The sequence below is a fragment of the Diospyros lotus genome, chromosome 2, assembly GCF_014633365.1.
Source record: "Diospyros lotus cultivar Yz01 chromosome 2, ASM1463336v1, whole genome shotgun sequence".
Taxonomy (NCBI): Eukaryota; Viridiplantae; Streptophyta; class Magnoliopsida; order Ericales; family Ebenaceae; genus Diospyros; species Diospyros lotus.
This window is the reverse complement of record NC_068339.1, coordinates 13,865,619-13,891,542: the sequence shown is the minus strand read 5'-3', so window position 1 is coordinate 13,891,542 and position 25,924 is coordinate 13,865,619. Positions and strand designations below refer to the sequence as shown.

The window sequence follows — 25,924 nt, the reverse complement described above, 5'->3', positions numbered from 1 at the left end:
ATATTAATATTTTTATATAAATTTTGAATAATAAGAATATTACAATTTTTAAAACGTAAAAGAGTATATGTTTTATGTATACCAAACTTTAGGGGTGTTTATGTATTTTAACTTTTATAATAACAAAATAATTATTATCATTATATTATCTTAATAATATTCTTATAAATTAAATTTAGAGTAATAAATTTAAATATAAAATATATATATATAATGATATAACTTAACAATAATAACAACCCACCCCATTAATAAAAGCTAGCTATAAGAATTTTGAAATTTTAGTCAAATCTCTAATATATCCCATCTCATAAATTATTTTACTTAATTTTTCTTTTTTATCTCTCTCTTTGTAATTGTATTCACGATGCATATTATTAGAATAATAATATTTTATGAAAAATTAACAAAAAATTGGCACCCCAAAGTCAATTAAAAAATATATATTATCCATGCTGTTATAAAATTTATATTTTTATTTTTTAAAATTTTCATAAATCATATTTCCATGTATCTCATTTTCCAATGGAGTATGCCCGGCCCCTAATTAAAGGCAAAGGCAAATGGGAAGGTCAAAATCCTCTTCAATGGGCTCCAATTTGGATGATAGTTTGAATGCACCTAACTTTGGACTTTGGAGGCCGGTTGTTGTCTTTTGGTGCCATGCCATGCCATAGCAACCAATTAGCAGCTGCAGATCCCAACTCTCAAATCAACCTATAATAATATTAAGACTTGCACCCAACTGTGAGTTAATAAGTCGAATTTTCGTTGCGTTTAATTTTTTATTTTGTGTAATGAGATAAAATATTTATTTATAATTTATTTTTTTTATTAAAATTGATGACACAAGCAATTTGAGACTATGCAAAAACACGATAATTCTAAGACTTGAACCTAACTTCACAAATTCAAATCATATTGTCACTGTTTATATTTTTTGTAAAATTAAATAATTTTGAGCCAATTTTATACCTTTTTTTAATGTATTCTCCTAAATATATATGACCGGTCAATTATGCATGTAATCATAATAATCGATTAGATCATGCATTCCTTTAATTGGTTATCATGACCCTGTTTCTTGCAGCTTAATTAAAAAAATTATAGGTTCTAACTTCTTATATTATAGATTCTAAAACTTAGAATAAGTTGTGAACTTGTTTGTTACAAATTCTCAGAAGTTGTAGTTAAACAATTGTGGTGTTTGATACCATAAGCTGTAAAATAACTTATTTTTATATAATTATCCATAATATCCTTAATAGTTATAGAATGATAATTTAAAAATTAATTAGTGTATATGTATAAGTTTCAAGTGTTATAAAAAAATTAATTAGTGTATAGAAAGAAAGGGAGATGGCGAGAGAGAAGAAAAGATTTGAAAATGGAGATGGCGGTGGAGAAGAGAAACCCTTGATTGCGTGGACATAAGAGTAATTCTTTGTTAAAAATAGGGGCAAAATTGTTAAAAAAATATAACTATTTAATCAGAAGTTGTAGAAGCTGGATACCCCAACTTTAAAAAAGCCACATTCTACCTCTTCTAAAAGCTAGTAAAAGTTATAAACTAGAATTCTAAAAGTTAAAACAAACACTACATACCCACTTTTTTAAAACTAGAAGCTAAAAGTTACAACTTGTAAGCTGCAACAAACATGCCCATAACGAGAAAGGAAAATTAATGCTAAATTCTCAACAAAAAAAAAAAAAGAAAGAAAAGAAAAACAATAATTTTTCTTATATTATCAGTCAACATTATCACTCCATTTTAGATGTTAGTGCATGAAATAACTTAATACAATAATGGTGTAATTTTATAATCTATCTAATTTCACGTTATGATTAATCTTAATTTTCACTATAGACATGTCTTCTATGTTCAGAACATCAAATTATGACAGTTTTAAGTTTTGTTTGGTGGCAAGATATTATGAATAAAGATAGAACATAATAAATACTATTGCAATGGTTAAAGAGTTTAGAGGAATAAATATAATTTTATGTATTTATTAGAGGCATACATATAATTTTATGCATTTATATATATATTAATGTTGTTAAGTTATAACAATTGATTTTTAGGTGGAGAAGAGTGCACTGATGAAGTGGTGGGTGACCTTTTGTTGGGTGACTTGATAACAAGTGATTTTCTGTCAAGTGACTTGTAAAAGAAGAAATCGATTAAGAGTATAGATAAGGTCACTCGTAAATCCTTCGATATTTAAATAAGTCTTGTACTTGAAATAGAATTATATAGTTTTAGTAGTGCAATAAATGTACCTAAATAAGAAAGGTGACTCTTATATTTATAGAGATGAAAGTAACTAAATGACCACATTTCTCGCACGAGCATTTCAAGTAGTCTTCCGGATTTATTGGTGAGCATCTTGAAGGTAGGCTTGACCAATTCTTCTTGCTTAGATATTAGGTCTCTCGGGATTTGTAGGTGCGATCTCTTGTTTGCACGACCTTTATCATAGCTCAATCTTTTGCACGGTATAGCCTCTAGCATGACACAATCTCTTGCATGGCATGGTTTTTAGTGCGACACGACCTTTCGCGTGACATGGTATCCTACATAGCATTGCCTTTCAGGCTCCTTAACCATGCGATATCTCACTATTTCACTTGGCTGCGCAGCCTTCCGCATGGTCTCTTAATCTTATGACCATCGAGAAACCCTTATTCAATACTTTTCCTTGGCCATTTGACTTCTTTTTTCACTCACTTGATACTGCATCATGAAAAACTTACCCAATGTGTAACGCCTCGTCTTCCCAAAATGAGCATTACCTCGAGATTTCGGGAATATATATATATATATATATATTTTTCAACATCATACACACAACATAAGTCTCTCGATATACATACCTTCATCATAATCATTTCCCGACAATCCCAATTATACCTTCTCAGCATATCAAAATTTAAAACTTAATAGACTAAGACAGGTATTATCAATCATATCAATGGAAGCAAAATTCAAATCTCGATATATAATTGACAATTCTTTTTACAGTAACAAAATCGATGTTTCACATGAAAATATCAAAATATTACATAACCTCTGAACATCGTAATCATAGACAAAAACTAAACATAGCAGCTACATCTTGATGACATTCTTTCCCTTGGCGCCACTGATTTCACTTGGAACGTTTGAATATTCCATGGACATATATAGTCCAAATTAAATGCTGAATCATCTAAGTGAGAGTTCAAAAATATTTTCATGCAGATATGCAAAATCATATATAAAATCGATAAATCCTGACATGCCCTAGCCTAAGAAAATCCCACATAGCACTTAGCTCTAACCGGGGAAAATGCAATCTCTCTAAAGGTGACATGACCACACCGACCCATTGGCAAACCAATCATTCTTAAGAGGGACAACCTCAACATATGAACCCGGGAATCACCCCATTATCATTGTTAGGCATTACGTTCCTACTCAAAAGTAATTCCAAAATCTAAGGTAACCCTAGCCCCAAAAGTGTCACATCAGCACTATCCCCGGAATCAACGACACATCGGTATTAATGTTATTGCTCAATGGAACCTAGGGTGGTGTTCACTCTCAGCCTCGCCACTTGAGCCAACAACCGGAGTGGTGTCCACTCTCAACCTTGCCACTTGAGCTAACAACCGGGGTGGTGTCCACTCTCAACCCCGCCACTTGAGTACCGTAGGGTGAAGTCCGTCTCAACCCCGTCTCAAGTGGGTCACATAGGAATAATCCTCGGCATGCATCCCGAGTGCTATTACTCAGGGGTCACGTTATAGGATTACAACCCACGTCCCACATGGACAACACAACACGCCAATGCCGAAAATCATAACATGCATAAAATCAACATCTAAATGTATGCAATTTACCGTACAAAATCTAATACAGGTGTAAATAATCATTTGTAAAACCATCAATAAATCTGGCCACGGGGATGAACACTTATAGTAAACCATTCATATGCCACAAACGAGTTTTTCGATAGAACCACTCACCTTTAGACACAACTTGATTTCCTCAAAAAGCGTGGTACGCCTCGATTTGCGTGCCTCTTCGATTTGCGTGCCCACCTTGAATTTCGCACGAGTCACTTCACCTCAAGCCGCAAGGTACCCTAATCATCCAATAACCATCAAAATATAATTTTGTCCTTAATTTTTCTCACATTTTCTTATTTTTCTCCTTTTTTATTACTAATAATCCAAAATAATTATCTACACAATTATTTTCTCAAATATTTTTACATAAATATTCATAAAATAATTTTATGAAAATAATAAAAAAATTCCAAAAATACTTGAGCCCTCACGCGTGGACGAGTGGTGCTGTGAGTGAGGATAATGCGTGCACTGCACGCGCATCGTCTTCTCCAGCGAGTTGGTCGTCGGCCAGAATTTGACCTCGATCACACCTCCTGGAAGCTTTCCCTTGGTCGATCACAATGGTACCCTTGGGTGCCCGAAACGACCACCGAAAGGCCTCCAAATCTGGCAAAATCAGTCCCGATCCGGCCACCACGCACGACTTTCCGACCACCCTCAAAACACCTTCAAATCACCTCTAAAATTCACGAAACTTACCAGAATTTCTCCTCTTGCCTCAAGGATCAAAAGCCCCTTATTGGCTTCCCTCGATTCGCCCTCAAAACTGAGCAATTTGCTGCTCCAAATTCGGCCAAAACCCTTGACTATTTATAGGCCAAAAACGACCCTCACGTGGCCAATTTTCGGCCAAAACTTCTCTCACACGCCTCTTAGACCGTCCTTGGCCATGCCCTGACGAGATTTGCTGCCCAAATCTCTGGATTTTTAGGCCAAAATCTCGGCCAGATCTACCATGTGCGTGCAGCTTTTTCGAAAATTGCAATTTGGCCCTCTTGAAATTTTCTTTTACATTTTGACCCTTATTCTCAAGCCCCTAATCTTCCCAACACCATCACCAAGACCCACAAGATTAGTACTTCTCATTTCTTCCTTGAAACTTCCAAAAAATTACCATTTTGACTTCCCTCAAGCAAATTTTAAAAATTGTACTTAGGCCCGATTGATCGTTTTGACCCTAAATCTACTCGATTCAACCCGAAATCACTTATGGGTTGTTCTATACATCAAATATTAGTCCTTGACATGCTCCGTTGACTTTTCGGACATCTCTTACATTGATTCGGTTTTCTCAGCTCGGTCGACAGTTGTACCGAAAATTGTTCCCGATCCAATTTTTTTCATCACCAAAAATCATAACTTATATTACTTGATGATGCTATACCATTTTTCTTAATTATCTAGGGTCCAAGGTACTCCTTTCGATCGATTCAGTGATTTATTTTACTTTTAAACCCATTTTTCGATATTTTAAATTCATCTAAATTACGCAATGACCTCGCACAGGTATGGGGTATTACACAATGTGCTGTGGGCTATTTCATTATTTTTGGGCTCATACCAGGCTCAATTAAAATATAATATTTAAATAAAAATAAATGGATATTTCTTTTTATGAAAGCATTAAACTTATTTTTTCTATAGTATAACAAATTCTCAACCCTACAAAATTAGTTTTAAAAAAATCTTAAAAGACCTGGGTACATGAAATAAATCATGAAAGTTATATATAAGGGATAAACGCAAAATCTTAAAACTCGAGGGTGAGGACGGGTAAATAAAATTTTTGATACGAGACTCACCTCTTGTGATGGCAATTTTCTATGTCACTAAAATTCAAATCATTTTAGAAATAAACTTTATCAGTTTCACATGATAGTTTATAAACCACATGTATTTAATAAAAAAATAAAAAATTATTTAAGCTCGTCTCCGTAAAAATTTAAACTTTGACTATGGTATTTGCATTATATCAAACTAATCTAAAAGATAATTTTATCTTCTTAATTGCTTACATCGTTTTTTACTTAAACTTATATGGTAATAAAATAACCATTTTTTCTTCTAGAAAATTAAGGAGACAACTATATATGAAATTATTATGTTGTTTGCATCTAGACGCAGATAAGTCAAATAAATGGTGTGGGCTCCATCCCATATGCCTGTCTAGCAAACCTGACCCAAACGGGAGAAATCTTAATTTTCAAAGATATGTATTACCTTAAAATCGGTTAGAATTTATAGTTCTTTGTCATTTCTTTTTAGAAAGAAGTTTATCTTTTTTTAAGAATGGCATCGACAACAAACGTCACTATCACTACTTAGATTTTTAATTTGCACAGAGCCAATGTTGACAAAAATTATCATCAATACGAAATTATTATATTATTCACGTCAGATAACATAACATAATATTTGTTGAAATCAAAGGAATGGTGTGAGCTCAAGTGTGAACCCCACCCCATATGCCTGCGTGGCCAACCTTATCCAAATAGTAAAAATCTTAGGTTGCGTTTTCTTTATTGTTTTTAGACTATTTTTAGTTTTTAATTTTTTAAAATAATAAAAATGAGTTTATATTGTTATTTTTAAAAATATATTTTTGAAAATAAGAAAAAAATTTATAAATGAAACTTAAAATAATAAAATATTATTTTAGTTGTATTTATATTATAATTAGAAATATAAGATAACATATAATATATTATTAAATATATTACACATATTATATATAATAATATTTAATATAAATTATCACTCATAGTCTAATAATTTATTATTTTATTTTAATAATAAAATTTTATTAAAAATAGTTAATTTTATCATTTAACAATTAAATTTATTAAATAAAATATTATAAAATAATTTTTCTCAAAATTTTAAAATAAATGTGTTTTCGAATGATAGAATCTTATCATTTATAATCACATTACATAATATTAGTTCATATTTTTTATTTTTATTTTAATATTTTTTATTTATAATTATATTATGATAGTACTTGTTATTTTTTTCAAGTTAATTAATTAATTTATTTAAAATTAAATACTTTTAATTTTTTAGATAATTAAATTTATTTAATAAAATGTTATTAAAAAATTATTCTTAAAATTTCAAAGAAAATGTGTTTCTTAGATTTTTGTTTTGAAAAATAATTTTTTAAAATGACCAAATGAATGTATTTTTTATTTTTTAAATATAGATTAATAAAATAAAAAATTAAAAATAAATTTAAAACTTAAAATTAAAAATTAAAACAAAAGAACGCAGGGAAAGATATGTATTTTACCTTAAAATCGGTCAGTCCTTTGTCATCTCTTTTCGGAAAGAAGTCTATCCTTTCGCAGGAATGGCATCGACAACAAGCGCCACCGTCACTGCTCAGATTTCGAACTTGCACAGAGCGAATGATCGGAGAAGAAGTTCACTCTCCTCACTCTCCTGTAATCATTTCTCTTTTCTCTCTCTGTGCGTGTTTTTTCTTTTGATTATGGGGCTCTTTTGGGGCATTTAGGCCTTTTTACATATATTCTGCCAAGTTTTACAAAGAAATTAAGGAGCACACTCCCATTTTCTGCAGCTTGGTACATAGGGTATTGCCAAATTTTTGATGGGTTTCTGGGATGAATCGAGTTCTTGGTGATTGTTTTGTCTGCTTTACGAAATTACAGGCTGGAGCTAAATGTGTGTTTTTGAGGAAAGGGTCTTCTTTTTCTGTTATCTGAAAGGTGCTCTGAGAAATGGAGTGTAATTGTTGAGTAAGGGCTGAATTGCGCTGCCAATTGGATTCACTAAAAGACAAAGAATCATGAGCTTATTAAAGATGGATTTTTCTTACTTTTTTTTTCGGGTGAATTTGGCAAAAAATGTTACTTCTTGAGGTCTTATAACCCTGGTAAAGGAACAAGCAATGACTTAAATTGGATAAATTTTGGATTTAGAAGAAGATGAAGTAAAGAGGACGAGCCATGGTTGCAACGTTAAAGTTGCTCCTTTTCTTGACTAGAAGGCCATGGATTTAAATTGGGGAAACAACTTTTTTGCAAAAATAGAAAGGGGAAGCCGGGGACGCCTATCTCCCCCTTCTTTTTATGAAGTTGAAGTGATTCCTTCCTTCATGGCAAACTTTTAACAATGGTTAGCCGTCTTGCAGATGTGCTTTCCTTGCATTCTTCTTTCTTAAATAGCTTATATTTCAAGAGATAACTCCTGCACGACAGGATGGCTTAGATATGATTAAAGATAATAGATGAGTAAAATTGCGTTCTTATGTCACATAATATCAATGCAAGGTGGATGCAGGGAAATTTTCCAGAGCAGATTTGAAGTTTGGCAGGCCACCATGATATCTATGATAGGAATAAACTATCTAAATTCTAGAATAACAGAAATAGTGTTCATAGACCAAGAGAAGTAAAAATCAGAGCTTGTTAATTCATTTAAGGAGTAATTGAATTCCAGTCCAACGTTGTAGTTGGTATTTGACGTAAAGGCATTAAGGAGGAAGGAGAGATGAAAAGGGGGGAAGGAAAGCCCAGCCTTTCAAGCATCCAGGAAAAGGCGTCAAAAATGGCTTTTAGTTTTGAATCATTGATAAATGATCTCCATCATTGCACTTCAATTTAATTCAGAACTGTGTCCTGGAGAAAGGGCCTAAACTATCTGTTGGACAACCAGGCATAGTGGAAGACAAAGTTCACTTATGCCTTTGATGATCCAAGTTCTCGTATTGCCCAAAAAAACTTGAGCATGTTGCTCATATCCATCGGGGGATTATTTCCCAAGGCAGATCAAGGAGTCAAATAGAGACATTGATGAGAAACCATGTAACCCTTCTAAGCCTAGACGTGGCAATTTTTGAGGTAGGTGAACTAGAGGGCAGGCCATAAGAAGGTGTTCAAGAAGATGCTTTACCTGCTTATTTATGCTGAATAAATGAACCTTTCTGAGTCCATGGAGTATGATTCCTGGAACAATACAGGAAATCACAACTCCAAACCCTTTTCTCAAACAGTTATGATTGCAGAGAGAGAAAATATTTCTATGGCTGTCTAATTGTCTAAACATGTTGTGTTATACTCTCATTTATAAATATAGCCTCCAACCAATTCCTACTTAGACTTTGTAATAGTGCCTAAAATGGGTGTCCCTAGTGCTCAGTTGGGGGAGGGTCATATTTGTAATAGAGACTAATTGAACAATAATATTTTAGTTAAATTACCCTACCATATTCCCAAATATGATAGGAATATGATCTGTCTAATTGGGTCACTTGACTAGGTGGGATCATTTATGGGCACTATGTAATCCTACAATCTTGTCCTGGAACAAATGTGGGACAAAACCCTAATAAATAGAAAGGAAGAAAACACTGTCTACATAATATTGTAGTAAGAACCTTAAGTGCTTCCATGTAGCCACTGAAATTTGGACACAAATAGAGGGCTTAGCTCGAAGGTATGAACCTCGGAGCTTGTACTTTTTCTTTCAAGTTTTAGTTTGTAAGGAAGTTTATGTCAGTTACATATTCAGTGGTAGGGGAGAGAGAGAGAGAGAGCATAATGTTTTTGGAGAGCTAAGTTAAGAACATCATAATATAGAAATACATTATCTGCTTTGACATAATTATTATTTGAATTATATGATGCATTATGTATCCCATTTGCTCTCCTAAGTAGATTGTAGGGTCTGGTGCTTGTGTGAATGTTCAAGTTTTTTCAAACTCTAAAACTATCTATAAAAAAAAAACAAAAATTACCAAATAAAACTTATTCCCATGCTAGAACTTTCTACCATATCCCTTAAATCAGGTTTCAAAAGATGCGCAGATTTGAAGATTATAGAATTCTTCTTTGATACATAGAAACTACGGTTTCCTCAATAAAGAAGAAACCACTTTTGCGGTTTCTAGATTAAAGAAACTGCTTGGTTTCTATGTAATTAGAAACCTCATTTGTGGTTTCTTCTATAATCTTCAAATTTGCCCACCCTTGTGGCACAAAAGTTGCTGTGCTGAAGGGTGATTAGAGGGATGTGACACAGAGTTAACAGTGTGGGAATAAGTGTTGTTTGAGTTTTATTTGGCAATTTTTTTTAGATAGTTTTAAAATTTGGAAAAAAAAAACTCTGAATGTTCTCTTTGCTACAATCTTGCTTTCCTATTTGGTTCATGTCTATATACACTTTTGGTTGACTATATAAAGAGTTAACTTGAAAATTCCTTTCCCTCTTAATTTATAGGTAAAACAAATCCAGTCAGCATGTGGATTTTATCACGGTCTGCTTGTCAAAAGATTGGGCACAATCATAGATCTGTTCGCATTTGTGGTATATTTGGAGGCAAAAAGGACAATAATGAGAAGGGAGATGAAGCATCTTCAAAGGTTATACCAATTAATTTTCTCTTGTACATATGACTCTGTCAATATCATGTCACTTCTTGTCTTGTAAAGAGTAAGGTTGAATCTGTCTGACATTTAACATGACTGGTCCTCCACCTCAAATATTCACCTATTTTTATTGCAATACTTATCTTGATAAATTTGCTGATGAGATCACATTTCTTGGCTCTTGGATTTTTCTATATCCTTTCAAGATACTAATTTCACCCAGAAGTTGGCCTATTTTTATGTTTCTCAACCAATGAGCATATGCATACAATAAATTAAGAGTTAAAATGTTTGTGTAAAGAAAGTCAACTATAGTTGGAACTTTGAGCAACTATTTAAGTGGTTTATGTAGCATTTGTGAGGGAGTCTCTTAATTAGAGGTAAGGTTGATTAATCAATAACTTATGAATCATGCTAGATTTATTTCATTTTTGTACATCTTGAGCTACACAAAGGGGTATTATGACCAAAATACCCCTCGCCTCCATGTGCCTCTATGCACCTCATGAGGGACATTTTTGTCATTGGTACACCTTTGTGTAGTCCAAGGTGTACACAAAGGTGTACCAATAGCATTATTCATATATTATATTAATGTTAATAATACATTCTGTGATACCTCATCTAAGGTTCTGCCTTGAAAATTTGTTTTCTATGCTATAATTTGATGAATTGAAACACGAGCAAGTAAATCAAAGGAAAGCTTCAATTTCTATTTTATTCCTTCAAATGTGAGGTGATGATGTACCGTATTGTTATGACTTGTGGAGGCCTCGAGTATTAGATAATTGACCTAGCTACAAGTATCTCAACTAGATAAAAAAAATCTAAAATCTAAATAAAATAAGATAAATAATTAAATATCCTATCAATGATTACCCTAACAAAATAAATAAAAGTCATAAAGATCTTAAATCTAAAACCTAAAATCTAAATTCCAAAATTCAAATCAACCCTTAATGCTAATATCAAACATCAAAATTTAATAATCCTAATTTCTCATCAAGACCTGGAAGCATGTCTGAGGAATAGACCATCCAACTGCAAGCTACTTTTGGGTGTGGTGCATAAAGGCATGTAGTGCAGCTTCTAAAACAATCAAACTTTTGCAAAGATTTAACTGATCTCATAATAGATGACAGTCCAACGTTAAATCTGTCGGCAGTTCCAATAATCTATAACTAAACCAAATTAAAGGAGAAGGAAAGGGAGGTAATAGCCTAATTATGAATCCAAATCATAATAAAACTCTTAACAAATTTAAATTCCTAAAACCAAACTCAATTATTCCTTGTTTATGTTCTCTCCATCACTCACCTGTGTTTAATGATGTAGCTTTCAAGTTTATGAGACATTATCAACCATCAGCAATCTTTTCCTAACCAAGTTAAGGTCGGTGGTACAACATTCATAATATCAGTTGACTTCTAAAAGTCACATTGATAATACAAATTCTTGCAAAAAACCAATTTGCAAACTTTTACTCTAGATGCCCTTCCTAATGCAGCTGTCTAGCAAGAGAATTGTGATAGAGTTCCAACACCATCCTCATATGAAATAGTTTTGTGAGATGGCGGTGAATGAATGGTCGTGTTTAATTTTAATTGTATGTCCTTATTCTCATGAATTGTAAGTTAATTCTTGTTTCTTGATTGAAGCTAACTTATCACATTCATTGACATTAGGCAGGGATTCTAGGAAACATGCAAAATTTATTTGAGACTGTGAAGAAGGCACAAACGGTTGTCCAGGTTGAGGCAGTGCGAGTGCAGAACGAGCTTGCGGCGTATGTTTTAAAAAATAAAATCAATTGTTATTGAAAATTTTATTTATTGTGTCATGTGAGCATATCTTATTCTAGTTGTATTAATTTTTGTTTTGTTCTACAGAACGGAAATTGATGGTTATTGTGAAGGGGAGCTAGTAAAGGTATGTAGTTTATGCATCTATTATTATGTTATCTGATCAGGTAGTTCCTCGAGTGGCTTTATAGTAATTTGAGGCAGGCAGGCAGGAATTATTTTGTTAATGTCTAACTTTTAGCTTTAATGCCAAAGAGGACCCAGAAGGGAAATTTAAAAGGGAAATGGCAACAGGAAGGCAGAATAACTGAATTGCATTCTGAAAATATAAATAAATGTGAAATGAGGTAGAAACATGAAGCACCAATTGGTAATGTCGTGAAAAATAGTTTCTGCTTAGTAAATGTAATCCAATCTGTTGTTGTGAAGGAACCAAGTCCTATTACATATAATTTTAACTTTGAAGCAAAGAAACGATTTCTCACGAATCTTGAGTAATTGCTTGGACATTCTTCTTAAGGAATCGTTGGAATAGTTAACATAATGATAAATTTTCGCAAACAATTTACATACTTCATCTTGTTATCAACAAGATTGATTCACAATATTGCTTGGAATCATTTTAAAAATTTCCAAAAAAAAAAAAAAAACCCTGGTGCCATTGAAAAGGGAAAAAACAAGCACCATTTGGTGTGATGTTACTTCAAAATTCAAATGCTTTGGGAAGCACCTTATAGTTCCTTTGAATATTTGTAACTGTGCTACATTGTGATCATCGAATTTCTGCTGTTCTCATGAGCTTATACAACATTTCTGAAGAGGAAAACTTCTTGTCCCAGAGATATGAAAAATGAATAAGATTTTAAAGAAAGAGATAACCCAATACTGCAATCTTTTCCTATGATTTTGGAGGAAAATTCTAATTGATGTTTTCTTTAGGTTACACTATCTGGGAACCAGCAACCTATACGTACTGATATCACTGATGCTGCAATGGAGTTGGGACCAGAAGTGAGTGTATTCTGCTTGATGGATCTACATGGGTCCAGTGCCTAATCAAAATCTTTTGAGCATTCATATTTAAAACTTCAAAAACCATCAGTTGTTGAGTTTGATAACCTGCAGTTTGTTGTTTGAATCATTTCAACAAGTTACTGAAAACTGTAGTTGGGGGAATAGATTTGAATAATTTAGGCTGTTGGGGGCCTTGCACAGCCTGAGATGGACTTGTAATTTAGTTTAAACATGTGGAACTCTCAAGATTGGTCTCCATTTATTGATTGGAGATATGATTCTAGCATTTCAAACATCTTTTTTCCCGCAGAAACTCTCACTTCTGGTGCACGAGGCATATAAGGATGCACATCAGAGAAGTGTTCAGGTGAGAATTGCATGCCTTGTACAATAGGCTAAACTCATTTCTCATATTGCTGAATAAAAAATGCCGGACTTTCTGAAATTCTCAGGCAATGAAGGAAAGGATGAGTGATCTTGCCCAAAGCTTAGGTATGCCACCGGGCCTTGGCGAGGGATTCAAACAATGATTTTCCTGCATATGCTGAATCCACGATGGACCAGTTTTGTACTGACCAGGCAAGGTGCTTGTTTGTACAATGAACTTGAATTGTGGTGCTTGCTGATTTTCGTTCATCACTAGTTGTCCAGCCATTTAATAACACGTTCCATGTTCCATCTGAAAATGCCGCTACATAGAATACCACAGTAAAAGAGTGGAGAATGTTGTTCCTTGAAAGGATACAATAGTATTAGACCAGTTCCTGCTTGTGATAAAATGAAATGAAATAATGTTTTCTTTTGATGTTACAATTACAAATTTGAATGAATGATATCCTTATCTCCTATTAATTTCTCGTCACAATCCACAAGCTTTAATGGGCATTTTAGTTCTGAAAAGGGCTTGCAGCTGCTTGTCAATCCCATGGTTATGGTTTCTGAGGTAATTTTTTGCCATTCAAGAATGAATGGAAGAGAAGGAAGGCTCTCTTGGGCTGAAGCAGAGGAACTTCATGTCCAGCTCCTCTCACTGTGGCAAAGGTTAATCCATCATACACCTCTGTCCAGCCTCCCACCTGTAAGAGAAGAAATCAGATATTTCCATTTGCATTTTGTGATTCTTTACTGTTGTTAAAAGGGCACAAAGCATTGTATTTGTATGCAGTCTTTTTGTTGTAATTTTTTTTTCACAGAAATTATTTCCACAATTCGAACCCATGATCTTTTGATCACAACCAAATAACTTTACCATTGCTAGCTCAGCCTGGTGTTTCCCTAGTTGTTACAGTGAAAAAAAGTTGAATTATTGAATTGAGCTTAGATATGGAAGTTTTGGCTACCTGGTGGCCGGAGTACCAGGGATACCATGGGGTCTTGACAGTGAGATTGAGATGGTTCAAGGAGAACCTGGTGGCTGTCACTGGTACCACTGAATCTGTGTCTCCACTGCATTCAAAATTAAAGCACTGTCATTATTGGACATTACTGTATACTGTATTTGCTCCATCCAGGGTCTCTGTAGAAGCACTAGTTTAATTTGCTTCTTTTCTTAGTTCTTCTTCTTCTATGTCTATCCATGATGAAAGTGAGAAGCATTATTAGAAGCATAGACACAGTACCTGAACACCCAAATTCTAAGCCCAGCTGCAATCAACTCCTTGTATGTGGGCAGCATAGAAGCTTGGGAGTCCTTCCAGTTCTTTATGAGGACATCACTGCACAATAAGAATTATCACATCAATTGGAAACTAATATATGGAAAACTAGCTAGCTAGATGAATGACTAGGGTATGGATGTGGTAGCTTAATAAGTAGTAAGTAGCATAAGCATTAGATCAAGTTCATATCCCTTCGTAAACAGCTCCTATCACTCTACGTCCTTGTGGGGGCCTAGTTGGTCACACTAAGTACTGTAGCAGGCGAATGTTAACGCGTACTAACCGCCTAACCTGAGTGGACCGGGCGAGGGGTTGGATTTACACACCTGCTGTGTCTTTTGAGATCCAGACTTACCTGCAAGCAGTCCATTTATATGGAATGGCGGCGGTCGTATTTGCATGCAAAGCCTTTTGAACGTCGGGCCGGTTGTAATACTTCTCGGCGTAGTTTTCGGTGCAGGGATCGTAACCAGAAACCCTACGACGTACGAGCGTGTTACCGAGCCGAAGGAGGCGGGTTGGTGTCTCGTTCTTGGGCGCTGCCTCGCAAGTAGGGGTGTAGATGCTGTACTGATCGATGTCGCCGAACTCATGGTTCATGGCATAGTTCAAAGCGTCGTCGCAGCGCTGGGAGTATTTGTCGGCTGTGAAGTTGCAGTTTTTGAGGATGGAATTGTAGGATCTGTCGGAGATCATGGAATGGCTCCACCAGAATGTCACTGTTCCTACGTTGTCGTAGTAGGTGTCTGTTACTGCATTCCCCACCTGCATTATTCATTTTATATATCAACGTTAATTAATATGTGCTCTTTAGAGCTACAAAATTAATGAACTAATTAGTTGATACGATCGAGAACATTAGGCTGTTTACTTGTGAAAATTAGAATAATTTTAAAAAAAATATATTTATAGAGATAGAAACTTAGAAACTATGTTTGAAACGGTTTTTTGAGAATAGAAAACAATTTCTGTTTCCTAAAATTGTATTTTAGAAAATATCTTTAAAATGTTTTTCAGGGATATATGATTTTTTTTTTCTAATTTGAACTCTATTTCGAATCTTGACAATAATTTTTTTTTATATTTATCTTTTTTCTAGTATTATGTTCATATCAACCACCACACCTTCTCATTCTCTCCAGTGCCTTTTGCCACTACGATGACAAGTACTATTAGTGCCCTCCTTCCTGCCACCTTTTTCTCTCGTTATTCTTATCTCTCGACTAGTATCATCATGTCTCTTTGTCATTGCAACGACGATAACTCTTCTTTTTATCAAACTATCATATCCATTAATCTTTACATTTATTATTGATATCTACATCTCTTACTCTGCATGATTTTGATCACATATTTTTTTATTTTTTAAAATCTAAAACTGATTTTCTATTGAATAGAAATGAATGCATTTTTAATTTTTTGTGAATGTAAAAATAAAAATATTGAAACAGAGATGAAAATTAAAAATGAAAAATAAAAAATATTCTTCAAAAGTAATTAAACATTCGCTTAATGTTTAATGTTTGTAGTATTCCATATGTACTTACGATGAATCCTTTGAGGTTGATGATTGGATGAGAATAGGCTTTGTTATAATCATGAATTTTCTTGGCCAGCTGAGGAACATAATGCCCTGTATATATCATAACACTTGTTAGGATTCACATCACGCACTTAATTACCCATAAATATGAAGAGAGATGATACACAAATTAACAAGATTTCATCTCAATACATCTACATTAATTATTTTTTTTGTTTTATTTTTTGGCTGAGAATAGATCTACATTACATTCACCTTCTAACAATGATGGGGGAAATTCTCTCAAAAAAATTATAAATTCAAAGACAAATCTTGCATATGAACAAAATTTATAACCCTTTTTAACTATCACAAATTTATAGTAACTAGTCATTAGGATGACTTGGGTATTAAATATTTGCACATACTCTAGAGACACGAATTTAATATTTTAATTATCTCTCAAATTATTAAAGGGCAAACTCTAGAAATTTGAACGAATATTGTTATTTATTATCGAGGTATAGGATAATTATACTTGTTGATATTTATAAGTAATAGTTCTAATAAAATTGGGACTTTTATTTTTATACATGTCAATCCGGATTTAACATAAAAGGTAAGTAAATGTAATTATTATCATATATGGTTGATTAATTATATATATATTTATTTATTTACCGGCATAGCTCTCCCCGGCAATGTAGAAGTCTCTGTGCTTGTATTGAGGGAACCTTGAGAACCATCTGACGAGAAAAACTAGAGCATCTTGAGCTGTAATTAACAAGATCGAAAATGACACGATTAATTAATAAAGGCTTAAAATGAAACAATTTGATCGATAATAAGGCTACAGAGAGAGGCAGAGATCGGCGGCTGATTAGAGGTACCGGTTCTCTTGTCGCCGGAATCCAGGAGGTTGGAGCTTGTATTTGTGTACGAGAAACCGACGCCGGCGGGAGACTCCAGGAAAAGAAGATTTGCCTCTGCAGTAGATTAATATATATAACGGAGAAGAATAAATTAGCTAGCCGATCGAGGAAATTAATGTTAATGTTAATGAAGGGAAATTAAGATGAAGAAGGACAGAATTAAGGCGTAGGTGCTGGTGCTTGTTAATTAAGAAGAGAATTAATGATGGTGAGTGAAATACCTTGATTCCAAGAGTAGCTGCTGAGATAGAGAGATGAACCAGTTTTGTTGATCCGAAATGGTCCTATTTCCTCTGATGCTCCATAAGCTATGGATGAACACCCTGGTCCTGCACACAACACAATACATATGTATGTAATCAATCCACTATATATTATAAACCAAACATCTTTCAGTTATTTTGATACTAAAGGGTGGGAGAATCCTTGATCGTGTTATTTTGGATCCTTGTTTTTATAAAGAAGAACAATACACACAAGTCTATACTAATTATACCAAGAAGAAGAAGAAGAAGAAGAAGAAGCATCATATATATATATATATACATAGGTATATATAGCCGGCCCACGTCTGATGACAATTTATATTATTATTATTGGAAGATTAGACACTTCATCTAAATTTTTTCTTTTACAAATTAAGTGACCAAAAAGAAATTATATGATAAAAAAAAATAATATTATCGTATTTTGAGTTTACATGATACGTACAGAATTAGATCAACATTAATACTCCTTAATAACTCAAATTAAGGTAAACTTAATTCTAGTTAGGTCTCTAATAATTAAGGTCATTAATAAGGGACAACTAAATTAGTTAATAATAACAAGCAGCTTTTTATTCCATTAGTTGAAGTTGGCTATGTTGATTTAGCCCTTGGATATATCAATTAATCTGTTTCATTTTGTTAATTACAAATTTATTCTATTTCATTCACTTACCGGCCCCACACTCGTGTTTTAATTAATTTAGTCTTCTCATATATATATATATATATATATATATATCTAGCTAGGAGTGTTTAGATTGTTTCAAATTTGAGACTAACTCAAAACCGAACCTCTATCTCCATTGAGTCTATAAAATTAGACTCGGAATTGAACCAACCCAACCAAATAAAAGTCGATCGGGTGGGTTGGTTCAATTTGGTTGGTTAATTCTTGGTTCCAATTTCATTTCATAAAATAATCTATATATTATCAAATTTTTGTTAGAAAAGAATAATACCAATATTAATTATTCAACAAATTAACAATTTGCAGCTAAGCACAATACACAACAGGTAACAATTTATTTTAAATAGTGACAAATAATTCATAATAATTAACTAATAAATTCACAAAATATATATGCTAGATAGATAACCCGAAAGCCCCGGAACTAGAACAGAACCATTAATTCCACTGCTGCTGATCTACGTACTAAAAGAATAGAACTAATTATTTCATTGGTTTGATTCAGTTGTTTAGTCGATCTACCCAAACCATAGACGCCTCTACGATCATATGTTTAAATAGTATTAATTAATCATAAGTACTCATGTATCTTATCTTTAAGAGCTAGCTAGCTAGCTAGGTGTCACTCTAATTTATTACATATTATCTTGTTTTGTCCTTTTATATATATATATATATATAACCAAACATTGACTGTGATATTTTCATGTCGATTATGCTAATTTTTAATTTTACACATATTAACACGTACGTACGTAGTTGCCTAACACACAGAGTCATACCACAAAAACGATGTTGTAGTTATTTAACAAAATATTAATTTTTTAACTATAAAGGGATATTACAGCCGACTAAAATGTTTTGACATTTCCCAACTTTATAATATGAAAAATTAATTTAGAACAATATGGTAAGAATATTCTTGTAAATAGAGCAGTTCCTATTAATTTTTTTATATATAATTAATGGATACTTATTATTGAACAAGAGTAGAAAATAATACCTCAAAAATTGCATTAAAAAAGAGTCTAGGACTATCAGAATGATGAAGATAATATGGACTAGATCCATTGTCAATGATAGAGTTGAGCCTTGGCGAAAAATAGGACAGATCATGATTTTTCGTCGCAATAGAACAAATATTGACCAACGATGATAAAAAAAAATAAAAATAATGAAAAGAACAGAGGAGATCACAAGATTTGCGATCACCAAATAAGATGATCAATTGCAAATCTCCGAACAAAGGAGATTCGCAAGAGAAAAAAATGCAAGTCTCCGAATAGAGAAGACTCATAGGACTCACGATCACCGGAAATGGATCGTACGTAATGCGGTGTCGGAATCGATGAAAGAGAAACAAACGAAAGATGAAACCTAGGGCTCACACGTTCGACGAAGAGACCTAGGATTTCAAGAACGCTACTATATTGAATGAGAGCAGAAAAGAATACCTCAAAAATTGCATTAATATAAAAGCTGTAGAATTTAAATACAATCAGAATTTAATCCCCCGCTCTAACTATTTCTATTAACCTAACCACAATGTTAACCATATTAATTGTACAAACTAATAAACCAATACAACAAATACGTAGGATATTTGTCACTTATAAATTATGCCATTAATTTAATGTAAAAATTCTATGTTATGAATGCATGCTTCATTTTCAAGTCCACATCAAAGGAGGACATTTTAGAGAAGAAGTCATCCCACTTTGTTACAGGGTTTTGGAAACTTTCTTTTCCCTCATGCATGATCGATGCATGTTTATATATATATATATATAACCCGAAAAACAAGAACTGCAGAAACCTCTTGGATCTCTTACGGCTTCTTCCAAACAAGAATAACTTCAGAATCAAGAAGAGATCAGGGAATATAACCCGAAAAACAAGATGGCGAGAGAGAGAGAGAGAGAGAGACCCAAAGAGAGTTTTTCCCTTCTGGCAGAAGGTGGCAACCAGGATGAAGCTCGTGAGAGGCTGACCTTTAGCGCACCATAGCAATGATGATAGTAACGTGCCCCGCTGGTAGATGGGGCAGTTCTTCACTGCCATAAAGTCTGCAGCAGCTGCCCTCTCTCTCTCTCTCTCTCTCTCTCTATATATATATATATATATAAAAGGGGTGATGGATGGGGGCACGTGCGTAGGACAATGCATGCATTGGGTTTGAGTAGTCAACATATTAGTTTATAATTTATGGGTAGCTTTGGCTTATCATTGTGGCATCATTAATTGGTCAAACTCAAACCATAGAAAAACTCAAATAAAACAGAATTTCCTATCAAATCATATTCAACCATTCTATTGATACACACACACACACATATAGTATTTTGCTTTTCACTCAACCTAATAATTAATGGTTATGGGGTTTGAAATAGTTTTTTATTATCTATATTTCGGCTTGTCATGGGTTTCAGATGTCCTAATTATTATTTTTATTTCTCTAGAACAAATGAATTTCCCTTAGAAATTAAATTAAAGTGGATCAGTTTCAACGAAAAGGACATGTTATAATTAAATTAGGGAAATTAGTATGTTTTATCGAATTTTATTGTGCAGATTAACTTCACCAGAAGAGATATATATATATGATAGTTTTTGAAAGTTTAAATGATTCTATTACTATTAATTTTCTATTTCTAAAACATTGATATTACGTACTCCAAAATCTTAATTAATTTCACTTCTTTGAGGAATGGCTATATATATATATGTAGCAATAACACTCCATATATATATTATAATCATCAAAGGTTTTACATAACAAAACTGAAAATGCTGTCCTCTGCATGAAATTCTACAATCACAAATATTATGTATATATATAATATAATTCACAAAAATTCTTTATTACCTAGTTCAAGATCAAGGCTTAATGACACAACAAAGATGAAACAGAAGGCTCATTAATTATTAACTAACCTCCATTGAGCCAAAGAACGAGAGGCTTCCTCTCCGGCTCGGCGGCAGCTTCTGTGAACCAGTAAAAGAGGGCCCGGCCTTGTTGCCTGTGGACGGTAATGTAGCCAGAAAACTGGGAAAACGTCACCGCCGGCTGGCCGGGAAGGGCTGCAATTCTGTCCATCTCTTGTGGCTTAGTTACAGCAACAATGGTGGTGGCTGAACAGAAGAGGAAGCTCAAGAAAATCAGAGACCTTCTCCAGGCAGACATGGCTACCTGCAACCTGATCTCTCTCTCTCTCTCTCTCTCTCTCTCTCTCTCTCTCTGGAAGATACACTAATACGGGGGGAACTCTGCGAAGATATTGGTGGAGCAATAATGGTAGACTTTGTCTCTAACTTTGTTTCATTTACTCCTATCTCTCTTCTCAGAGAGGGAGAGAGAGAGATGAGCTGGAGTCACAGAGCAAATTGAGCTGCATTAAACTGGGCTAAGCTGTGATCCTTGCGTGTGAAAATGGTGATTATATATAAAGGCAACAAACAGAAGGAAAACTAATATATATATATAATTATAAACATTGCAGTTGAGTTCTCTCAGTGTTTGACATCTTGCCGCCTCCTTTAAGAGGAAAACTCAAAAGCCGTAACCATGTCGGCCAAAGGATTAATAGCACAGTCATAAAATAAAAGCTTAAAACGACCCTTTCCGCGCGTATACTTAAACGATAACGATATATTTAACTAATTAACTTTATAAAATTGATATCATAGAACTAATTATGAAAATTAGTCGACTATGAAAATGTGACAACTGTGAGCTATAAATGCGGCAGAAGGCACCTCTCTCTCTTTGGGGGCAGGTGGGGCTGGTCCTATGTGCGTAAAGATCGTAGGGGAGGGCCTTGCAGTTTGATTGCCTTAATTTCTTAAACCAAAATGGCATTTTTATAAATAATAATAATAACTTTATTATCATACTTTATTTTAGTAAGGTTACATGAACATGAATGAAGTGACATTAACAACGTTATTCTGTATAGAATTTATCATTTTTTTCGTTATATGTTTTGATAAAAATAATTAAATATTTTTATAGCGTCTGAATATGTAATACGACAAAAAGTGTCACACTTAGGAGGGCACAAAGCCTGAGATCCTTATCAACTCCCTCTCCCCTCAGGGCTCCAACAATATATCTGACAATTCATAAATACCCTCCTAAATTCTTCGCGTTTATTTTTTTCCTCTCAAGAATATGGTAGAAATTCAAGCAAAGGTCATGAGCTTAATTAGCTCTCGAATTTAGTTTTTATTATATATAATTTTTCTCTTATTGTTTAAGTAATTATACTCATAAAAAAAGTAGTTAACGTGCTGTTTTTAGTATTTGTTTTGCATCGTTGAAAATTTTTGCAATGGTAAAAATTATTTGGGTAAATTGTAAAACATATTCCTGAATTTTGACAAAATTGCAAGACTCCTGATGTTTGATAATTAATTTAAAGAAACAAAAAAAAAATAAAAGGTTATTTAAAAAATTAATAATTAATATAAAAAAGAAGAAGCAACTAGCGATTTCCGGACCCTAATTAACAACCATTCGAAGAGAGATAAGATAAATCCAAACCATATGGATTCACTACAAATAGACTCAACTGTCTAAGTTTATTTAAAATGAACATAAATTCATTGTAGAAAGAGAAAAATAGATAATGATGACGAATCCAAGTTGGTCTGGATTCATCGTGGTGAACCCATAGCCCCCCACACCATCTAGGTTCACTATGAATGAACTTAACCACTTGGTAGTTTAGTGATTCAATATTACATATGAACATAGATTCATCATAGAGAAAAGAAAGAAAAAGAGACAAAAGTTTTTATTAAATTCATAAATCGTATAATAAACAATCACTCAACTAATTATGAAAAAAGAAAACTCAAAATTAGGTGGTATTTCATGATTTCATCAAATGTTGTATATTTGTTCATAATAGTACAAATGGTATTAGTACTATTATGAACATATTAGCAATTTATTAGTCTAAGATGTACATATATGGCTACTGAATTGAAAGGTTCACATAACTAACTTATAGGCCAGTCGTTAGGATTAATCATCGTTGAATTCAACGTTGTTGTTAATCCTACCTAACTAATCAATTCATCTACATGCCATATTAGGTATAACCATGCATAGTTTGACAAAATTATCTTTATAATTATCCTCTGACGTGATATATTGACTATGATGTGAGTAATTATCATTGAAGTGAAGTGGCTAGTGCAACTGGCGTGCTGCTCATTTTTAAGACAATTAGTGCTCATATTTTGGGAGTGACTAGTCTCATAATTTTAGTATGAAAGCAACGAAAAGGGAGGGTTTGTGATGTTTATTATTGAAGTATATATGCAAAGAATTTAATTATTTTTCGCATAATTAAATTATTTTAATTATGTCCATATAACCTATCTCGATATAAGTCACTCTAATCTTATTTGGAATAATTATATTTTTAATTTTATTTCTTCTTATGCCACAATTCTATATCTTAACATGCTAAATAATATTTTGGATATATATGTTGATATTTTACTATTTAACAAATATTTAATCATATATATATATATATTAAGGACATAATTAATATGAAGGTTATGTATATATAAATAAGTTTCATAATTAATTAACTTGAAATGACTAATTAAATGATTGGTGTCGTGAATGATCAGCTACTATATATATATATATATATATAATGAAGTTAATTTATTGTTGTACTAGCTAGCTAGCTAGTTTGTCAATGAAGTGGGTAAAAACTTGTTACACCAATAATACATTTTGCCACCTAATTAAAGTTGTTTGCTGATATTAATCAATTAACTATACTTTTTTTTCTTTTCCTAAAACATAACGATACAAGGACTGGTAGCCCAAAATACCCCACCTACCAGTCTACCACAAACTAATAGCAGGTGGGACTTAATGTAATTAATACAAATATTTTTTTTTTCATAAAATAATATAATCCTCTTAAAAAAATTATACTAATTAGAAAATATTATTGTATTGTTGCATTTTTCATAGAAATTTTAGAAAAATGCCATTTTGTGGTAACGAAGAAACACAATACCAAAAGAGCTTTCATGCATGGAGGAAAGAAAGAACTAGGGCTAGCTAGCTCTGCGACTGGGAGTGCTTAATTTGTACAAGGTGGTGGTGGATGCACGTGGAGATTTGGGGTGGTTGAATTGTATATAAAATATTTTAATTAGTGATCCATAAATAGATCAATTTGTATATAAAATATTTTGACAATGGTATACTAAAAAAAAAAGGTAAAATTATTCTTTTATAAAGTAACTAATCTCATTTTATCATGTATTTTTATTTACAAGTAATAAGAAGATAATAAGTCTTCTTATCTGGGTCAAGTTTAAAAAATAAAATTACAAAATTTAATTCTCGAATGTTCGTCTTAAAGAATCTGACTGACCCCTACAAAAACACAACTTAAGATAACTGGATCCAAAAGTCTGGAAGATAATTTCACTTTGCTACCAACCCAAGATATCTAGGCCTGGGAACCTCTAGGAGATTAGGTTAGAAAATTTGGAGATTAACCCCCAATATGATCTCAACTCCCTTTCGAAGAATTTAATTCCTATGAATTGAAGCCAACAGTACTATAGGTATTCAATCTAACGGATTCTTTGCAAACTTGAAATAACGTATATAGCTTGAAAGTCTTGGAGATAACTCCTAGAATTTTGGCTCACTTCACTTATACAAAGTACGAAACTTCCATGAATAAATAATTAAAGAGATTTAATATTTACTAGATATTTATTAATTATTTATTTTAATAATTTAAGCATCAAAAGATATATAAGAGAAATAACTTCTTACGAGTGTTTGAACTTTCCTAAAATTGCGGTAATTGATCTCAAATACCATCACCAGTTGATTCATCAACTACAATATTTACATTACAAAAAAATGACCTAATTAATAAAATAAATTTCAAAATGTTTATATTATTTTAGGGATATATTTATGTAAAAATGTATTACAAATTAAATGGCTATATATAATTCTTAGTTAAAGAAAAAAGAGATGCATTAACAAGGGCGGGCGAGGGTGGCAGTTAGGTATAAGTAAAACTCGTTGAACATGACACAAAGTGGGAATTAGTCTGGTTTAAGACTGACTGGATTTGTGAATAATTTAAGTTAATCCATGGCCAATTCTTTGGCCTAATTAAAATAACATGGATTAGACTAAACAAGTTAACAATGTTGCCCCTTTAACTCGTTTAAACCAGAGTCAATTACCTATTAATTAACCCATTTAACTCCTCTAAAAGTAATTAATTAAAGAGCATAACATCTTATAAATTAATCTTAATTATAATTAATGTTGAAATCTAAAAGAATAAAACAAGATTTAATTGAAGAACAGCCAGCAGCTGCCCGGTTCTCGATCGCCGGAAAGCCAAAGAAGCAACCGAAATTGCAGTATATCAATGAACGGTTATAGATGGGATCTGGCCATGATCTCCGAGATGTTGTCTCCTCTCTCTCTCTCTCTCTCTCTCTCTCTCTGTGTAAATTCTGAAGCTGAAGCCTTGCGTGGCCCTGCCATCTCTCTCCAGTCTCCATTTCCTACCTCGAACAATTCAATATTAATATTGCTTGTTATTGAATCATCAACAGCAGTACGTACCGCCATGGAAGCTTCTTGCATGTCCCCTAGCTAGGGCCATGCGTACGTAATGGATAGGCGTATTTAAGTGCTTGAGGACACTTGAGAATTTAACTCAATAAATGTGATTTG

At 33.0% G+C, this 25,924-nt stretch overlaps 2 protein-coding genes across 2 annotated transcripts; one reads left to right on the top strand and one right to left on the bottom strand.

Annotated features, from left to right (window-relative positions):
• Positions 1-7,198: 7,198 nt before the first annotated feature.
• On the top strand, positions 7,199-13,950 carry LOC127795601 (nucleoid-associated protein At4g30620, chloroplastic-like). Its single transcript, XM_052327381.1, has 7 exons — positions 7,199-7,340; positions 10,138-10,280; positions 11,972-12,072; positions 12,176-12,215; positions 13,028-13,099; positions 13,413-13,469; positions 13,555-13,950. Exons 1-7 carry the CDS (start codon positions 7,247-7,249, stop codon positions 13,630-13,632), a joined length of 585 nt encoding a protein of 194 aa, XP_052183341.1. The 5' UTR covers positions 7,199-7,246; the 3' UTR covers positions 13,633-13,950.
• Positions 13,812-21,675, bottom strand: LOC127795600 (serine carboxypeptidase 24-like). Its single transcript, XM_052327380.1, has 9 exons — positions 21,106-21,675; positions 17,436-17,543; positions 17,173-17,268; positions 16,964-17,056; positions 16,308-16,393; positions 15,116-15,525; positions 14,722-14,817; positions 14,443-14,548; positions 13,812-14,178 (listed from the first exon to the last, which is right to left on the bottom strand). The coding sequence occupies exons 1-9, from the start codon at positions 21,353-21,355 to the stop codon at positions 14,032-14,034; spliced, it is 1,392 nt and encodes a 463-aa protein (XP_052183340.1). The 5' UTR covers positions 21,356-21,675; the 3' UTR covers positions 13,812-14,031.
• Between the last annotated feature and the right edge of the window lie 4,249 nt (positions 21,676-25,924).